This window comes from Electrophorus electricus, chromosome 18 (genome assembly GCF_041902795.1).
Source record: "Electrophorus electricus isolate QZ-2024a chromosome 18, ASM4190279v1, whole genome shotgun sequence".
Taxonomy (NCBI): Eukaryota; Metazoa; Chordata; class Actinopteri; order Gymnotiformes; family Gymnotidae; genus Electrophorus; species Electrophorus electricus.
The window spans coordinates 6,594,892-6,610,584 of record NC_137514.1 but is presented as its reverse complement, the minus strand read 5'-3'; the positions used below and the strand labels follow the sequence as shown (position 1 = coordinate 6,610,584).

The 15,693-nt window shown below is 45.2% G+C and overlaps 3 protein-coding genes across 5 annotated transcripts; 2 read left to right on the top strand and 1 right to left on the bottom strand.

The window, feature by feature from the left end:
- Positions 1-61: 61 nt before the first annotated feature.
- On the bottom strand, positions 62-6,565 carry cpb2 (carboxypeptidase B2 (plasma)). 2 transcript variants are annotated; one of them, XM_081701105.1, is made up of 11 exons: positions 6,428-6,565; positions 5,992-6,067; positions 5,198-5,322; positions 4,461-4,569; positions 4,241-4,342; positions 3,881-3,985; positions 3,570-3,680; positions 2,062-2,152; positions 1,326-1,528; positions 899-983; positions 62-459 (listed from the first exon to the last, which is right to left on the bottom strand). In XM_081701105.1, the coding sequence occupies exons 1-11, from the start codon at positions 6,502-6,504 to the stop codon at positions 272-274; spliced, it is 1,272 nt and encodes a 423-aa protein (XP_081557231.1). In that variant the 5' UTR covers positions 6,505-6,565; the 3' UTR covers positions 62-271. The 2 variants fall into 2 exon arrangements, with proteins under 2 accessions (XP_081557231.1, XP_081557232.1); XM_081701106.1 differs by having other exon boundaries at positions 1,326-1,522.
- Positions 6,566-6,979: 414 nt separating this feature from the next.
- alg11 (ALG11 alpha-1,2-mannosyltransferase) lies at positions 6,980-11,459 on the top strand. Of its 2 annotated transcripts, XM_027022328.3 has the most exons (5): positions 6,982-7,092; positions 7,500-7,721; positions 8,081-8,452; positions 9,324-9,904; positions 10,237-11,459. In XM_027022328.3, the coding sequence occupies exons 1-5, from the start codon at positions 7,046-7,048 to the stop codon at positions 10,518-10,520; spliced, it is 1,506 nt and encodes a 501-aa protein (XP_026878129.3). In that variant the 5' UTR covers positions 6,982-7,045; the 3' UTR covers positions 10,521-11,459. The 2 variants fall into 2 exon arrangements, with proteins under 2 accessions (XP_026878130.3, XP_026878129.3); XM_027022329.3 differs by lacking the exon at positions 7,500-7,721 and having other exon boundaries at positions 6,980-7,092.
- A 741-nt stretch (positions 11,460-12,200) lies between these two features.
- Positions 12,201-15,303, top strand: spp2 (secreted phosphoprotein 2). The gene is made up of 6 exons (XM_027022321.3): positions 12,201-12,349; positions 12,469-12,590; positions 13,183-13,305; positions 14,027-14,134; positions 14,657-14,693; positions 14,872-15,303. The coding sequence occupies exons 1-6, from the start codon at positions 12,292-12,294 to the stop codon at positions 14,985-14,987; spliced, it is 564 nt and encodes a 187-aa protein (XP_026878122.3). The 5' UTR covers positions 12,201-12,291; the 3' UTR covers positions 14,988-15,303.
- The last annotated feature ends 390 nt before the right edge of the window (positions 15,304-15,693 follow it).

Here is a 15,693-nt window from a genome sequence, read left to right as displayed (position 1 = left end):
TAAAAATGTGTGAAATAAAAGTTTACTCACACGCACACGCAAACAGAATAGGGGACACCTGTTTGTATTGTTTGAAATCTTTTTTATTTCTACTGTCTTTTTTCCCTGCAGTACAGAGACCTATGGGAAATATCTCACAAGAGCTACAATTATTATGGGTATCTTTAGGTCTGTGAAAATTTTAAGTCACACATGAAATCCACACATCACATATAGGAGACACTTAGCTGCAAAATACTGGTGTGGTCATTTGATCTAGAAAAGTAGCAACTCATTGAATCTTCTCCAGGACGCGCAAAGCTATGATCTTGACTGCCAGAAGCGCTTCGTTACATGCGTTGGGAATTAAGGTTGGAGGGAGAAGAAAGCCGTACCGACCGCGGTCCTGGAGCTCGAACGTAAACGAGTACTTGATGCCCAGGTTATAGGCCCAGTCATCAGAACCGCCGGGAGCTAGATCTGATGAGGCAGAGACCAGGAGAGAGGTCACACAGGAGAGCAGATGCTGGAAGCATCAGCCTACGCGACAGGAACGCCATACACATGCGTCACATGTTGCACGTGGAGCCCCAACAGCTGCTGCACACTGGGAGATCAGCTGTTTCATTTATTGATGTGCACATGAACACAGTTCAGTCAGGATTTTCTTTAAAGTGGTTAAAATGGTTGGCTATGTTCAGTTGGCCCCATTGCAACAAAGCTGCCAAAGACCAGAAGCGTTTGTAGTTAGTAGTTCCTCACTACTAAAGCTTACAGCCAGCTTATGATGAAATAGTAATTGTATTTTTGAGGTCAAGAGCACTGGAATTTGCAGCATGACAGTGGTCCAGTGCTGTCCAGTGACAGAATGCACATGGAGAGTCTACGAGGTCACATGGAAGAGGGAAGACAAACTTACATATTGTTTTCGCTCCGGCACCGAACCGATACTGGTTTCTGTAAAACTGACGTATTTTCGCGGCTGCCTCTTGTACGAGTGCAAGCTGGTAAAGAGATTGCACACACACGCACACACACACCCAGGCAATGACTATTAAAACAGAGTCTTCGTTCCTTCATTACATCAGCAGTGACAGGCCTACTATCTACACCGAATACCCGTATTCTACAAATCCAGTCTCTAATTGTCCCAGCAATACGCAAAATCACAGCAAAAGTAGCCAACATAATTAGTAAGGATGTGTTGTAGTGACATACTGCTTTGATGGAAGGTGCCGTGTACCACTGACCTGAGACCAGCTTTGCCAGTTCTCAGGTGAAGTTTAAGACTGGATGAAGGGGCAGGGGAGGCCTATTTGAGAGCAGTGTGTAAACAGGGCGCTCACCAGTTCAGCATGGTTCCTCGCCTGCTCATGGGTGTAGGAGTATGGGAAGAGCAGCATCTGGGAGTATGAGTGCATGGAAAGGTAGAGCCTGACAGAGTCTTTGTGGGAGCGGAGGAAGTTGGCCACGGCCTCCACCTCCGGCTCTGACTCTGGGTGCTGGCCGCAGTAAATCTCCGAACAGGCGTAGCTTGAGGCACCTTCCGCTTCAAAGGGAAATGACAGTCAGTCAGGGCTTTATGAATAAAGACTGCGCTCGTGGGTGTTGCCCTTTTAAGGTGCTTCAAAAAGAAGAGTCGTTGGTTATCTTATGACGGTTAAGGGTTGTCTTTGGAATGTCAACTTTTTTTGGATTGAGGAGAATAGTCGGAGAGACCAGAGAATTCAAATAGCTGGCAAAAAAACATCACTATTTACAATAAAACATAGAATACTTCGAATATTTAAAGAATATTTAAAACAGAATATTAAAAAGGATATTTTACTTAGAATATTTAAAACAATACTTCCCCTCAAAACACCAACACAAATGCTAATAGAAACCTTTTACCCCCACAATGTTTCATAACTCATCTTAATGTCTGCTAACAGTGAAACTCTCTAAAGTGTTCCTTTTTAAGACACCTTCTTGGTTTAAGGCCAGTATTGGGTCAGCCATCATTACTTTTAGTCTGAACACTTCATCCGCATCTGCAAAACTACCCTGGTTTGCTATGACCTTCCCAATGTTGTCACTCACAGCACCAATTGGCATCGAAGTTCCTGTTCAGGTCGGCTCCGACGCATGGGCTGTGCTCCCTCACAGAGCGGTTCTTCCTCCACATGCGGTTCTGCCCACACGAGACCAAGTGCAATGCTGAACTAGCGCATTCACGGCTGGATAATAAATATTCACTTTTTATACAGTGAATGCTTAAACATCAAAACATGGGCTATATATCCACAAAACAATGACATCCATTTAAAGACCCAGTGAACATATTATGAAATATTAAAAATGTTTTTTCATACTTCATTAGAATGTTAACATCCAGGAATTACTTTTGAATTAAAATGAAATCAGAAATATTATGTTTATATTATCTTAATATTATTAACAGAAAAACCAATCAAGCTGGGTCATCAGTCCTAGCTGAGAATGGTCTGGGCATGGTCATAATATTCTAATGATGAAGCTTGATTGACAGCCCACTGACACAGACATATATACACTGCTACTGCTAAGGTGGGAGCATCGGAGTATTACACCTAACTGTACATGGATGAACTACTGATAAGGATACCAATACAAATAATTCTGAAGTTCAGACACCAGAGAAGCCTCAGTCACAGGTGCTGACACAATGGTGGGGTTTTTATGTTTCATATCAGGACAGAAATTAAACTATAGGCTTAGACACAAATAGCTAGAATTTGTTGCACTGCAGTTTATTATTAATTAACATTCAAATCTTTTTCTTTTTTTTCACAGCATAGCTATGCAAATTCCCTTAGAAGAACCATCCCATAGATGCAAATTAGTGCTGCGTGTTACGTGCTCAGTGCTAAGCACGACGCACTAAGGCTTTGCTCATTAGAATTCTTTCACTTGCATGCTAGCTAGACTGAACTGGCTTGATGAGTGTGAAAAAGTGGGAGATCAGTTTCCTGAGTGCTGAGAGTAACACAAGCTTTACCCAACATAGGGACAGCCCACTTTACAACAGAAGGGCAGGATTTCTGGCAAAAGAAATAAGACATTTATTGATCTTTCAAACTGAGAGGACAAACGTTCCATGAGCACAGCATGTGCCCATATACCCAAGATTAACGTGAGAAGATATAAAACAAAACTCAAGTTCGGGTTAGCTGAGCCTTTGCATGCATGTATAGACATACATGATGACAGGATGTTTCTGAGTCCACAATTTATGAGCCCATTTAACTAGACAAAATCACTCTTTTAAAATAGCACGTAAAATTGTCCCTTTAAGCAAACAAAATGAAGTCAGAACAGTTTTTTGCGTAGGGGGCTGTAATGACTTCTCGTCCATTCATATGAACCTGAAGCAGGCAGCGCTGGCAAGCTTTGGCTGGGTTTGGATGGGGTGATCCGCACTTCTGAGCTCAATTTAACACCCAAGACACACAGACAGAGCAAACGGCTCACCTCAGTGAACACTGAGGTTTTTCAATTAAATAGATATATAATCAAATATTCCTAAAACCCTTTAAACCCCCTCAGCACATAAGAAATGAGAGTCTTACGGTGGTCCATGTATACACGTAACCATCTGGGTTCATGACAGGCAAGACGTAAATGTCCATTTTGTCCATTATGCTTGTAATGTCCACATATTGTTTGTAAAACATAAGAACCTGTGAAGAAGCAAAACAGCGTCCTTTTAATTATTGTTACGTCTATCCTTACACGCGAATCTTCTCCTGTGAGTCTTTTCTGATCACCATTTAAATCAAGTTGTTCTCCACTTTCCACATGTGAGTGAGCAGTAAATATGTGCTGAATGAAGGGTGATGAATGAGGGGTGATGAACGGTACCGATGTCTCAGGTTCTTACATATCTGACGAACCAGAGGCAGAAGGCGGGAGAGATCCACTCTCTGGCATGGATGCCACAGTCCATCCACATGGCTTTATCCACCGCCGGCCGTTTTCCTGACAACTACGTCACAGACAGACAGACAGACAGACAGACAGACAGACAGACAGAAACCCACCGGGAATCTGATATTTCTCAGTGCAAGATAAAATGTAGATTATTTGTTGAAAGAGTTAAAGATACGTATGTTACTAACTTTAACATTAGTAATGCTTAGATAAATATTCCTTTAAGTAGTCAGAACCATCAAAATGTTTGTAGCATGCTGTCAGAGTTGGGATTCTTGGAAACATGTATCCAGAGGAATGCAGTGTTTACCTTCAAAACGTAAAGCGGACGTTTCTCAAATGACGACCCAATCAAAATGACTTTCACCATATCTGGATACTCTTCACTTGTTTTATTCACCCAGTTATAAATCTGGGTAAAAAAAATATAACTCCGGTAAAAGAAAACTACAAACAACTCCCAAGAGGATAAACAAGTGGCAATTAACCGCTCTTGGACATTTCTCGACGTGATCGTTTTGAAGCCTTACCTCGTCTAAAGAGTAAAATTTATCATGGTTCATGCCACTGCTTCGAGGATCACTTGTCTCATTTCTCGTCTGTTTCTCGATCAATTCCTGTGTGTTCTCTAGCAGAATGCTGCCCAAAAGAGCACATTTCATCCCACACACACTGAACATGCATGTCTGGGATCATTCTCAGACATTTGCGATGTGAATGATTATAAATATGCCGACAGTGGAGAGCTGATCCTGGATCAGCATTCTTAAAGGACTTCAGTTGTGGAGAGCGCTGCAAGGTTCACAAAACAATTTAAAATGATTCCCACAGTGCGCGATTTTTAGTCAAATGGAGCAGGACAAGGGCAAATAAAATGTATTTTTAACGTCTTCTTTAAAACATAATTCAGAATTTTCTCTGGGCAGAAAGTGATGGAGCTCCACGTGTCCAGAGCCTCTCGGAGTGAGAACGATGATCTCTCTTTCACTGCAGGAAATCCTACACACAGACCCCTGCTACGTACGTTACACATGCCAGAATTAGAAATGTGCCTGATAGTGCCTGTGCTCTTGTATTAGGATATTTGTCTGAAGGATGGTAATCTGAAGATATAGAATTGTCCCCAACGAACAAAGTCTAGTAAAGATCAGTTAATATGCAAATGAGATCAGGACAACAGATCTCATTTTCCATTAGCAGGATGCAAATGAGATGCAATTATAATTAGCATTTCGGGTCGAGTAATCCTTCCCGGAGGCCAGTTTACCTGTATGTGAGCCCATGACTACGCAGCAGGTTGGTGACATGGTTCACAACGCCCGCACGGATGTGCAGATGGACTGGAGAGTCTGTCCTGATGAGACTGGGGGCAGCTGGTTGCCATAGCGCCGTCTGACACAAAGTACACCCTCAACAATGAGGAAGTGATACAAAAAAGTAGGGCAAACGGATCCAAGCGCAAAATTAACTCTCTATACACAATGCCAGCCTGGTTTCCATTTTCAAACCAAACGGGATGCAAAGAGCCAGTGGTGGCGCTACGGGCTGCCTTTAAACGCTCCGATGGAGGTGTAATGGCTCCCTGAACCAAAGGCGGATTTTAAACGCGAACACGATGCGCCTGAAGGGAGAGTGCTACTGCACCATGAACCTCTGGAAGCGTTTAGAAAGTGCCCGCAAGCAGCCCAGATTAGCCCAGGAGCTGATGCTCAATAATTACTGGGTAGCAGCTCACTGCCTCCCTCTGGTGGCAGGACGAGCTCGTCGGCCCGTAACAGAAGGCTGCAATGTAGCATTTCGTGGTTCTGCTCCCCTGACTGCTGAAACTATGCGCCGCTTTGCCCCACGGGGTGGCATGCTCTCTCTGTCTCTGGACAGCTGCTTTGAACAGTGCAAAGATTCACTACGAATTCAAGCGTAAAACCTAAAGGCTTTTGTTCTCTGAGACTTTCCTTTGTGTTGTTTGTTTATTTGTTTGCTTCGCCTAGTCACATTCTGGGCTAGGTATTTGTCGGAATAGATCCTTTAGCATCATTAATATTTGTACGCAGAGACCAGTACCTCGTTATGGCTGGATATGTTCCGCAGTACGGTCACTTGCTCCTGCGTTGCGGCTGTGATGGAGAGAACCCTGTCACTGTTTTAGGAAAAACGGAAAAAGAGAACGCGCAGTCAGGTCTTCGGATATTTCGGTCTTAGGTGCGTTACATAATAATAAAGAGGTTATAACACGTCGAGCTGTTATGCGGCCTGTTTATGGGAGCGGGTGCTGTGAAATCCTTTGCGGTACGTTTCCCACGTTGAACTTTGCCCGATTAAAGTCTTGCAAACGCGCTTGTGCGTGGCTCTCTTGTGCATCAATAAACACAACACTCCCAGTGGGAATTCTGAAACCGCTTTATTATAATAATATAATAATATAATATTATTAAAGCCGCGACTTGTCTCAGTTTGAATGTTTTTGCTGCTGCAACAAAATGCGAAAAGCAGTACTTACTGTTTTGGTATACAGTGGCATCTATCTAGAATTAAGCAAAAATGTATTGCAAAAGCCCAAAAAATAAGAGCCCTCATCTCTAGTCTGGCGGCGGACAAGCACCCGTGGCTACTTGTGCAATAACGACAAAGCGAACCGTATTGATTCGGACCTGTTGACTTTACAAGTTAAACTTTTGCGTTCCTCCCCCACAGAAAGCATGTCAAGTAAGATTTTGACGTAAAATGTTTCTTTTAAACATCCAAAACATTAACTAGTATGATATGTATAATACTATTGTGCATTAGTAATATTATAATACTATAGAATACAATAAAACTAGTATTCTATGTATAAAACTGTTTCTCATTTATTATTGTCCATGTAGTTTGATGTATTACCATAAAAATAGTCAAGTTTAAAGCTATAGGAAGCCAGTCTCCGCTCACGATAAAATAAGTAAACCGAATAAGTCAAACTGCAGCGTTTCTGCCCGTTTTTAACATGTTCTCGGTTCATTTGCCTGACCTGCTCAGCAGATGGCGCTCATGATTCATTTAAAAATAACCTTTGAAAAGAAGAAACGTGAAGAAGAAGGTTAACCGGAAGCGTAAACGAGGCTGGCTGGTGTTGTCAAAGATGACTGGTCACAATCACTCGTTTTTCTGCTTGTGCGATTTAATCAGGTAACTATTCATTTAAGCTTTATGTGGCAGCCTTTAGTCCGATACAAAGATGAGTAATATTAAGCTACGGTAGATGATGGCCGAACTAGTTGGTTGTCTAATTAAGTTAACGTGCCTACTGGCTGCTGTGGCGTCCTCGTTCTGTAATGTTATGGGTTTCCAAATATTACCTAAACCTCCAACAGGGCACATCATGCGATGAGCGATACACACTTCTATAAACAAACAAACAAACAAACATTAAAAAATAGCATGTTCAAAAATAAGTGCGTCACACGAACGCCCCCCTGATGGCCACAGGGCGTTCGTGCTCTTGACGTGGATCGTTCGCGTTGTGCATTTACGGTTCTCTTTCCACACGAAGCCCGAATGTACAGCCTAAAGTCCGCCACGTGTGTCCGTCGCAGGCTGCTTTGCTCGCTGGTGTGGCCGTGCTTCTGCCTGTGCCTCGCGCTGACCGGGCTGCTCTTCACGCTGGTCGCGGGGGTGCGCGCGTGGCTCCGAGCGAAAAGGAACGCACGACGAGCTCGAGACGGGCGTCCCGCGGTGGCGTTCTTCCACCCCTACTGCCATGCGGGCGGCGGAGGGGAGCGGGTGCTCTGGTGCGCTGTGAGGGCCCTGCAGAACAGGTACGTGTCCGTTAACGTCGACGCCAACGTCATGCACCACGGCAAGACTGGCCCTGGCGTTGCAGGAGACACCAGACGCGTCCTCAGCGCTGTCCTGCAAATGCAACCCCACAGCTTGTGTGTGACGACCCTTAGTTAAGTTCATGCAACCGTCGTTAACACCGGATAGCTTGGGAAAGGAAAGTTTGGAAAGTTCTGGGCCTGGAACGCCTGTGCATTAGCCGTTCAAATAACCATCATGCGTTGTGGTTGGAACACAAGCACATGCTTTGTAAAACATCCATTATTTCAACACCATAACGACAGTTGAACTAGCTCTCCGATTAGTGCTTGGCCTCACTGTGCCCCCACCCTCCCAGGTACCAGGACGTGGACTTCGTGGTCTACACGGGTGACCAGGATGCAACGGCCGAGCAGATCCTGGACGGGGCGCGGCTGCGCTTCGGCGTGCGCCTCCCGCGGCCCGTGCACTTCGTGTTCCTGAAATGGCGCCTCCTGGTGGAGGCCAGCCTGTACCCATACTTCACCCTGCTCGGCCAGAGCGTCGGCTCCATGTTCTTGGCCTGGGAGGCTCTGTCCGCCTTTCCCCCGGAGCTGTGCGTCGACTCCATGGGCTACGCCTTCACGCTTCCCGTTTTCCGCTACCTGGGCGGGTGCCGGGTGGGCAGCTACGTACATTACCCCACGATCAGCACCGACATGCTGTCTGTGGTGCGGGAGAGGAGCCCCAGGTTGGTGTTTATCATTAGTTACCCAGCTTTGCCTTGCAGTTGTCGGAGGGTCAGTGACTTTGCACTGCTTTTGACGTACAGCCCATCGGAAACGGTGCGTGTCTAGGTGAGAGCGTTCAGTGGAAATCACGCGCTCTATAACTTCTTAGTCCTGCATTTAATCCCCGGCTGGGCGATACCTTCTCCGATTGCTCCCGTTTTCTCCCTAATCTCTCCACTTCCACCTCGTCGGCTTTTTTGTGTTGTCAGTCATTGTTGTGATTGCATCCATTATTGGCTGTTGCGTTTCATTGTGTTGCCTGGCTACTTTATCTAACAGTTATCAGACTAGGGACTGTGTTGAGGTGCATGAGAGCAGATTTGCCATAAATAGCCTGAATGTTCATCACCCCATATAACAGTATCACTAAAGTGATATTTAACTAATCTTTAATCTCTCCTTTCAAAGAACTCTCTATGATCACATTGCAAAAATCAGTTTAAACCATTAATTCGGATTAAATGAATCGCCCAGCACTGATTTTAATCTAAAATCTAATCTAATTGTAGTGTTTTACTCCTTTAGATTCTGGTCCTACTGGATCTGTTGTCATTGTGCTAAGTTGCAAGTACTCATCCGGTGCACTCCTGTCGTTCTGTTATGTATTACTATTAAAAGACTGAGAGTCTCATCTCTGCAGGGGTTTTCATAAATCCATCATGTTTTATGCAATAAATTGCCGCTCCGTAGAAATGGTTATGCAGTACACGGCGTTACAGTGTTGGACTTTGGCCCTGTAGGTGTCCATTCAGTAATGTGGGTTTTGCTGCTCAGTTCAGCATCGCTCGATGATCCTCTGCCCCCGTTTCCTCGCCTCTCCTCGGCCTGCAGGTTCAACAACGCCGACTACGTTAGCCGCAACCCGGTGCTGAGCGCCGTCAAGGTGGTGTATTACTGCGCCTTCGCCCTGCTCTACGGCCTCGCCGGCTCCTGCAGCGACGTGGTCATGGTCAACTCCACCTGGACGCTGGGCCACGTCCTCGCTCTGTGGCGAGCCCCCAACCGCACCAGCGTGGTCTACCCACCATGCCACGTCCAGGCCTTCCTGGACGTACCTCTGGACGAGGAAGAGGAGGGCGAGGAAGGAGGTGGGAGGTGCCGCTCCGTGGTGTCGGTGGCCCAGTTTCGGCCGGAGAAGGACCACCGACTGCAGATCAGGGCCTTCCGGAAGCTCCTGGACAGGAAGGGGGCGGAGCCTGGCAGCAGGGAGTCTGTAAAGCTGGTGCTGATTGGCGGATGCCGGAACCAGGAGGACGAGGACAGGGTGCTGATGCTGAGGGGGCTGTGCCAGGAGCTGGGCGTGGCCGACAGGGTGGAGTTCAAGTTGAACATTCCGTTTGAGGAGCTGAAGAAGGAACTGGCAGAAGCTACCATCGGCCTGCACACCATGTGGAACGAACATTTTGGAATCGGTGAGATCCTTAACAGTTCGGGGGGCCGAATGATGGCCGAGACAGGAAACTAGAACAGAATCGGAGTTTGATGGCAGTGTTTGCCTCAGAAACCATAACGGTGTGTGTGTGTGTGTGTGTGTGTGTGTTCGGAGATAACATCTTATTTTGTGAAGTGCATCAAAATGAATCAACTTTTTGTTGCCTAAGGGGTACACTATATTTTTTAAAAACTATATTTTTAATAGGACATGTTTCCAGCTGAGGGCAAGAAAACAGTCTGTAAGAAATTGAGTTTGTACGTATGTTTTTAAGCTAAGGAATTCCTTCTCTCCCAACTTCCTCTCTCTCAGGCGTGGTGGAGTGCATGGCTGCCGGGACTGTCATCCTGGCCCACAAGTCTGGCGGGCCCAAGATGGACATCGTCGTACCGTTCGAGGGCGGACCTACAGGCTTCCTGGCCTACGACGAGGACGGCTACGCTGATGCCATGGAGCGCATTCTCACTATGCCTCCCGCCTCCCGCCTGGAGATGCGTCGCCGGGCGCGCCAGTCCGTCGCCCGCTTTTCCGACTCGGAGTTCGAGGCCTCCTTTCTGGCAGCTACAGAGCCTCTGATGGGCACTCTGGAGTCCTGAATTCCAGGAGAGCAGACATCTCCCAGACCGATTCGGCGCTCATGAGCACGGACTCGGTGTAGTGGCGCGTCATCATGCAGGGAAGGATGGAGAGTGCCAGCTGGCCACATGCTGTCACCACGCCATTACTGCAGAACATTCCAGTCTGGAAGAGATTGGGAGAATCCTTGTAGATTTTCTTTTTCTGGGAAAATGTCTGTTATGGGTCCTTGGGGAACTGTGATGCATCTTGGGAAACGTATTTAAAAATTTGGCAGTGTAATACCAAAAAACTAGACATCACTTAGGGAGCTAAATGGTTAAATTTATTGTAGCTTTGCACTCAACCTAAAGTAACTGCTTGATTTCAGGGCCCCCCGCCCAAGTAAGATCCTTCTCGTAACTCACAAATCCGGTTTTGTAGAACGAGCCATTCTTCTAGGCTCTGTAGGAGTTGTTTATCCTGATCCAAGACCAGCTGACCCTACCCAATCCCTTAACTGCTGTAAGAAAACATCAGCACTGGTCTCAGATCAGACTGAATTCTGCCAATGCCTGTGGCATTGTGTTGACGCTGCTGGGGGTGGCTGACTGGAGTCCAGTGTGCACCCTGCAAACACTAAGGAAAGTCGGGTCAGGTCTGAAACCCAGTGCTGGTTGCTTGTGCTGCTTCTGTCCTCTTGGTTTTCACTCACAGCTTTTCCTTGTTCACATTTGTTTAGATTCATTTCTTTGTTGTTGTTGTTGTTGTTGTTTTTTCTATGTCTGCATCAGACGCTGTACAACAGTCTCTCTGTGTCTTGGGTTTTCTGCATACTTATTTACCAGTGAATGCAGACAGAAACATGTTTTGGGACACGGTGATGTTTATTGTGGAAGGAAAGCTCTCAATCAGATGTGCGTTACCTTTTATTCAAAGGTTTTATCAATGTTTACATTAAATTATACGATTAAAAAGGACTTTGGCTAACGTCTTTTCTGCAACTTTGAAGAAGCTAAGAATTCTTAAGTATCTATAAATGACTTTTGCTTATGTAGGTATTGGGGATGTTTTATGAAAGAGCCTAAATCTTGTTTTATATACTCCTTGTTCCTTCAAAATATCATGACATTGCAACAGAAAAGTTTATTCTTCTCTTCATCTTACCCAATATCACATGCTGCTCTATTACTGACCTCCAGCGATCAACCCTGGAGTTTAATTTTGAGCACCCATGGCCACATGAGGTCCTGGGACCTTAAAATTCAGTCCCCCAAACATGTTGCTATTTTGAAAGGTCACAGAGGGCCAAACCTGTCCTCCAGTGATCAGACCAGCACGGTTAGAGACGGTTCCTGGAAGCGTTGACCCCGGTGTGCTAGAGGTTGTCTAGACAGGAGAGACACAGGCCAAGTAAAACAGATCAGTGTACTAGGAATGGAGTGTTTGGTTCCAATCGACACTAAACTCCCCAAGCCCCTGGTTGTGCCCTCTACCCAGCTACGCTTGACAAATCCATGAAGCAAGAATTAATCCTATTTGTGGATTTAACATGTAACATCTTTAGATTTTCAGTAGTTCAGTCTTAGAAAAACCCTGAACATTACTTACAAACTAAAAAAGAATGACAAGGATCTGTATTTAAATACAGCATGCCCCCCTACAACATGGATTGCCCCAGGTGGGAGGAGCTAGGGGAAGCAGGAGAGGACATGAACGTTTGTGAATGCCAACGGAGCCGGGGAGGAGGAGTGTGGGAGTTTAAGGATAGCGACGGCTGCGGTTTGTGGCACTCTTCGGTGGGACTGGCGGATGAGGATGAGGTGCTATGTTCAGCTTGTGCTGTTTCTGCAGTGTCTGGGAGGCTCGGGTGAGTCACGCACGTGCATTCAAACCGACGTGCTGAAAACAGTAGAATCCTAGATTTTTTTTTTTCTGATTGGTTTGTATATCACAAACCAACCTGACCTTTGACCCACAACCTGGCAGGCTTTCCCCTGTTTGACGTGGCTTCTAAGGCCGATGGCGCCCTGCAGATGGCCATGGATGAGATCAACACCAGTTTGTCCCAGCGCTACCTCTACAGGGTGTTCAAGGCCTCCGTGACCAAAGTAAGTGGATGCTATTATTAGAGCTGGCCTGAGATATGTGCAATTCAGTTATACCAACCACTAAGCTATCAGCAAAGCAGGTGAACACATCTCCACCTCTTCCATAGGTCTCAAAGGCAAATATGTCATTTTCCAAAAGCAGCACATAACTTAAGACCTTCATTTCTGTTTATTTCCCCTCTAATGTTGCACGTGCCCTGCCACTACCGTCATCGGCTCTGATTAGAGATCACCTGTTTCAAAGGCTCACCTGAGCAGGCAAACTGGTTCCAAATACATTTTTCTCAATATCAGCATAAAGCTGAAGAAACTGGTCCTGTAACACCAGAAACACTTATGATACATTTTGTAAATAGATAGCTGTCTATGAACCAAGTATTTAAATGTAATTCTCTTTAAATGTTTTCTCACATTGTCATGGGTATCGGCTGATTTTGTGTTTTGTTGGGTGAAACGGATTCGCTGCATTTTTGCTGAATGTGGCTTGTGTAAAATGCGTGCGTTTCCTTTAGTCGGCTGACACACTGACCCCCATTCATTACGTCAGTGACGTCTCACGGGAACAAGGCTCTTCCTTTCACATTTCCCTCAGGTCATTCCACTTGGGCTGAACACGTACGACCTGATCCTGGCGTTTGGGATAAGAGAGACGGACTGCGTGAAGGGCTCTGGCCTCGACCCGCAGGGATGCGCCTACCGGAGAGGCTTCTTCGTGGTAAGCGCAGGTTCGTGCGTCCACATACAGATCTGAGACCACTTCTCCCGATTCAACTTCAAACCTGAACCATTCGAAGAGAATAACATGGCTGATCTCAGATCAGCATTGAGGAGTTACTCCCTGTGGTCCAAGTGGTTTTATATTTATAATCAGACTACAACATGCAAAACTTGATCACTGGTCTTAATGTGAAGCTTGAAACACAAATGTTCTGTTCAAAAAGGTGAAATATTTAGTATAATCATTTTCCTGCACAGTTACTTGTTATATTGGATTGTCTATGTATTTTTAATTTATTTTTAAATTTTTTTATCAAGAATAATTATTATTTATGTTTAGAAAGATGAATCGAATATCAATGTAAAAAAACAAAAAAAACAAAAAACAAAACTACGTATTCTGCTTTCCTTAAGAAAGCACGAGTCCTGCCCCAGAGGCGATATGGGGCTGATGCACAGAGAGTTGCGTTCACATGGTGAAGGTTGGACCCATGTGTTGACCGTGCGTGAACTGCTCAACTTCTGTGCTGCTCCCAACACTGACTGTCCAGTCATCTGCAGCGGATCTGAACAGTTGGAACTTGACCTACCACGAGGGAATGAAAGCGTTTCCTTTTCCTGGGCACTGTTTAACTTGCTCTTGCATAACAGTTTTAAGAACACACCTGACCGCTTTATTTCACTGCCACCCCCCCCCCCCCCCGGGCTGGCTTGACCAGCCTGACTCAGGTTGCTCCATTCGAGTGCGCGTGACTGACAGTAGCACCACCATCCAGTCCCTGAAATGCAGCCAGACACAAAGCTCCAGCTCAGAGTCCAGCGAGGAGGTGAGTTAGTGACGGATCAAAACTGTGTGTGTAGCCCCTCAGTTGGTACTGGTATTTACATTTAAGTTGCAAAATACTCATCATCAGCAATGACTCTTCTCTGTGAGGAAAGGGGGTGGGGCCAGGTTGACTTTGCTCTTAAAGAGGTAGAATTGTACATCAGTCATTGACATGGGCACTATTGAAGAGAAGTGGTTAAAGTCATTTTAAAGTCAAGTTAAAGTTATTCATTTAGCAACTAATTTGATAGGATTGGATATCACTTAATGGAAGTTTCTACCATGTGGTTTTCAACAAAAAAAAAAACCCCAAAAGCTAAAAAACAGAACGAGGCACATGCGCGAACCCCGTGAACAAGACAGACAGATTTCAAGACCTTCCTGCCATAATGGTCAGGTCCATGCCAGTCCACTTCAGGCTCGATGTGAACATCTTTAGTTCTGTAGTGGTGTGAGACAATTAAAAACACAATGTTCTGATAGAATACAGAATACAATACGTTCTCATCTCTTATGTTGACAGTGGCAGCCTGGGTACCGCAATCCAAATCCTGCTAGAAGTGAGTAATATGTCTATCACACCTTAGTTCTGATGCTCTTTATGTATGTACATTTAGACAGTGCACATGTCACAGATTCAGCCAGTCAATGAAAAACTTAACCACTTGTCTTGGTGCTTTCTGCAAATAGCCTGTTTTTGAAACTGTGGAACTGTTTAAATTTGTAATATTTTTGCAGGACCTGTAGCTGGGACAGCAGCGCCAAGGATTGATGTAGCTCCGCGGCTGGGTCTTGGTCGTCATAATGACAACACCCAGACCCGCGGGGATCAATTCACCAGTTACCTGGAGTAACCTTGGCCTGGGCCAGTACTCATGGAGCAGCTGAGGAAAAGAGCATGCTGATCTAGGATCAGCTTTTCTGATGTACTGACTTCTTTTGCTGTATGCTAAAGAACCAGAACTGATTCACAAACAATATTCTTGCAATGATTAATGAATGCAGATTCAGGGAAATAAAGACTGATGTTTTGAATTGGTAAAGATTCAATGCTAAAAGATTTGCTACAAGTGTTTGCTACAAATGTTTTCAAAACAGCATTGTGAACAACTACCCCTAGCTCTTCTTCCACCTGAACAAACATGAAAATAAAATATAATTTGGATTTGATGAGATGCAGTATGATAATATAAGTGGTTAAACTGTGCTAGGATATCTCCATTGCTTCTGGTGCTCAGTCTTTCACTTTCAAACCCATATCCCAACCCCACCCACCCACCCATCTGCTCAAATACAGAATCTCAAAGTTACACACACCCTCCAGCGTTTTTCTGATATGAAGTCTAAGCCCCCCGAGCACATTTCCCACACCCATAATAGAGGAACAAAAGCACACTGAAGTATGAGGACATTTATACCGCAATCTTACACTAGAATGCAAAGACTCTTCTTATCGACTCCAATGCCATTCCATTCGCTGGCAGGAATGTGATTTCCATAACGCTTCCATGGCTCAAGATCAGGTATTTAACTTCAATAATTTTATGTACACACTATCGA

Bases quoted from the DNA above. Each gene is read 5' to 3' on its own strand.
- spp2 (XM_027022321.3), top strand. From the start codon at position 12,292: ATGAGGATGAGGTGCTATGTTCAGCTTGTGCTGTTTCTGCAGTGTCTG. The intron at 14,135-14,656 runs GTGAGTTAGTGA...TTATGTTGACAG, and splicing joins GCTCAGAGTCCAGCGAGGAG to TGGCAGCCTGGGTACCGCAA. The intron at 14,694-14,871 runs GTGAGTAATATG...ATATTTTTGCAG, and splicing joins CAATCCAAATCCTGCTAGAA to GACCTGTAGCTGGGACAGCA.
- alg11 (XM_027022328.3), top strand. From the start codon at position 7,046: ATGACTGGTCACAATCACTCGTTTTTCTGCTTGTGCGATTTAATCAG. The intron at 7,093-7,499 runs GTAACTATTCAT...TGTCCGTCGCAG, and splicing joins TGCTTGTGCGATTTAATCAG to GCTGCTTTGCTCGCTGGTGT. The intron at 8,453-9,323 runs GTTGGTGTTTAT...CTCGGCCTGCAG, and splicing joins GTGCGGGAGAGGAGCCCCAG to GTTCAACAACGCCGACTACG.
- cpb2 (XM_081701105.1), bottom strand. From the start codon at position 6,504: ATGAGGGCTCTTATTTTTTGGGCTTTTGCAATACATTTTTGCTTAATT. The intron at 6,068-6,427 runs GTAAGTACTGCT...TTCCTAAAACAG, and splicing joins TGCCACTGTATACCAAAACA to TGACAGGGTTCTCTCCATCA. The intron at 4,343-4,460 runs GTAAGGCTTCAA...TTTTTTACCCAG, and splicing joins AATTTTACTCTTTAGACGAG to ATTTATAACTGGGTGAATAA.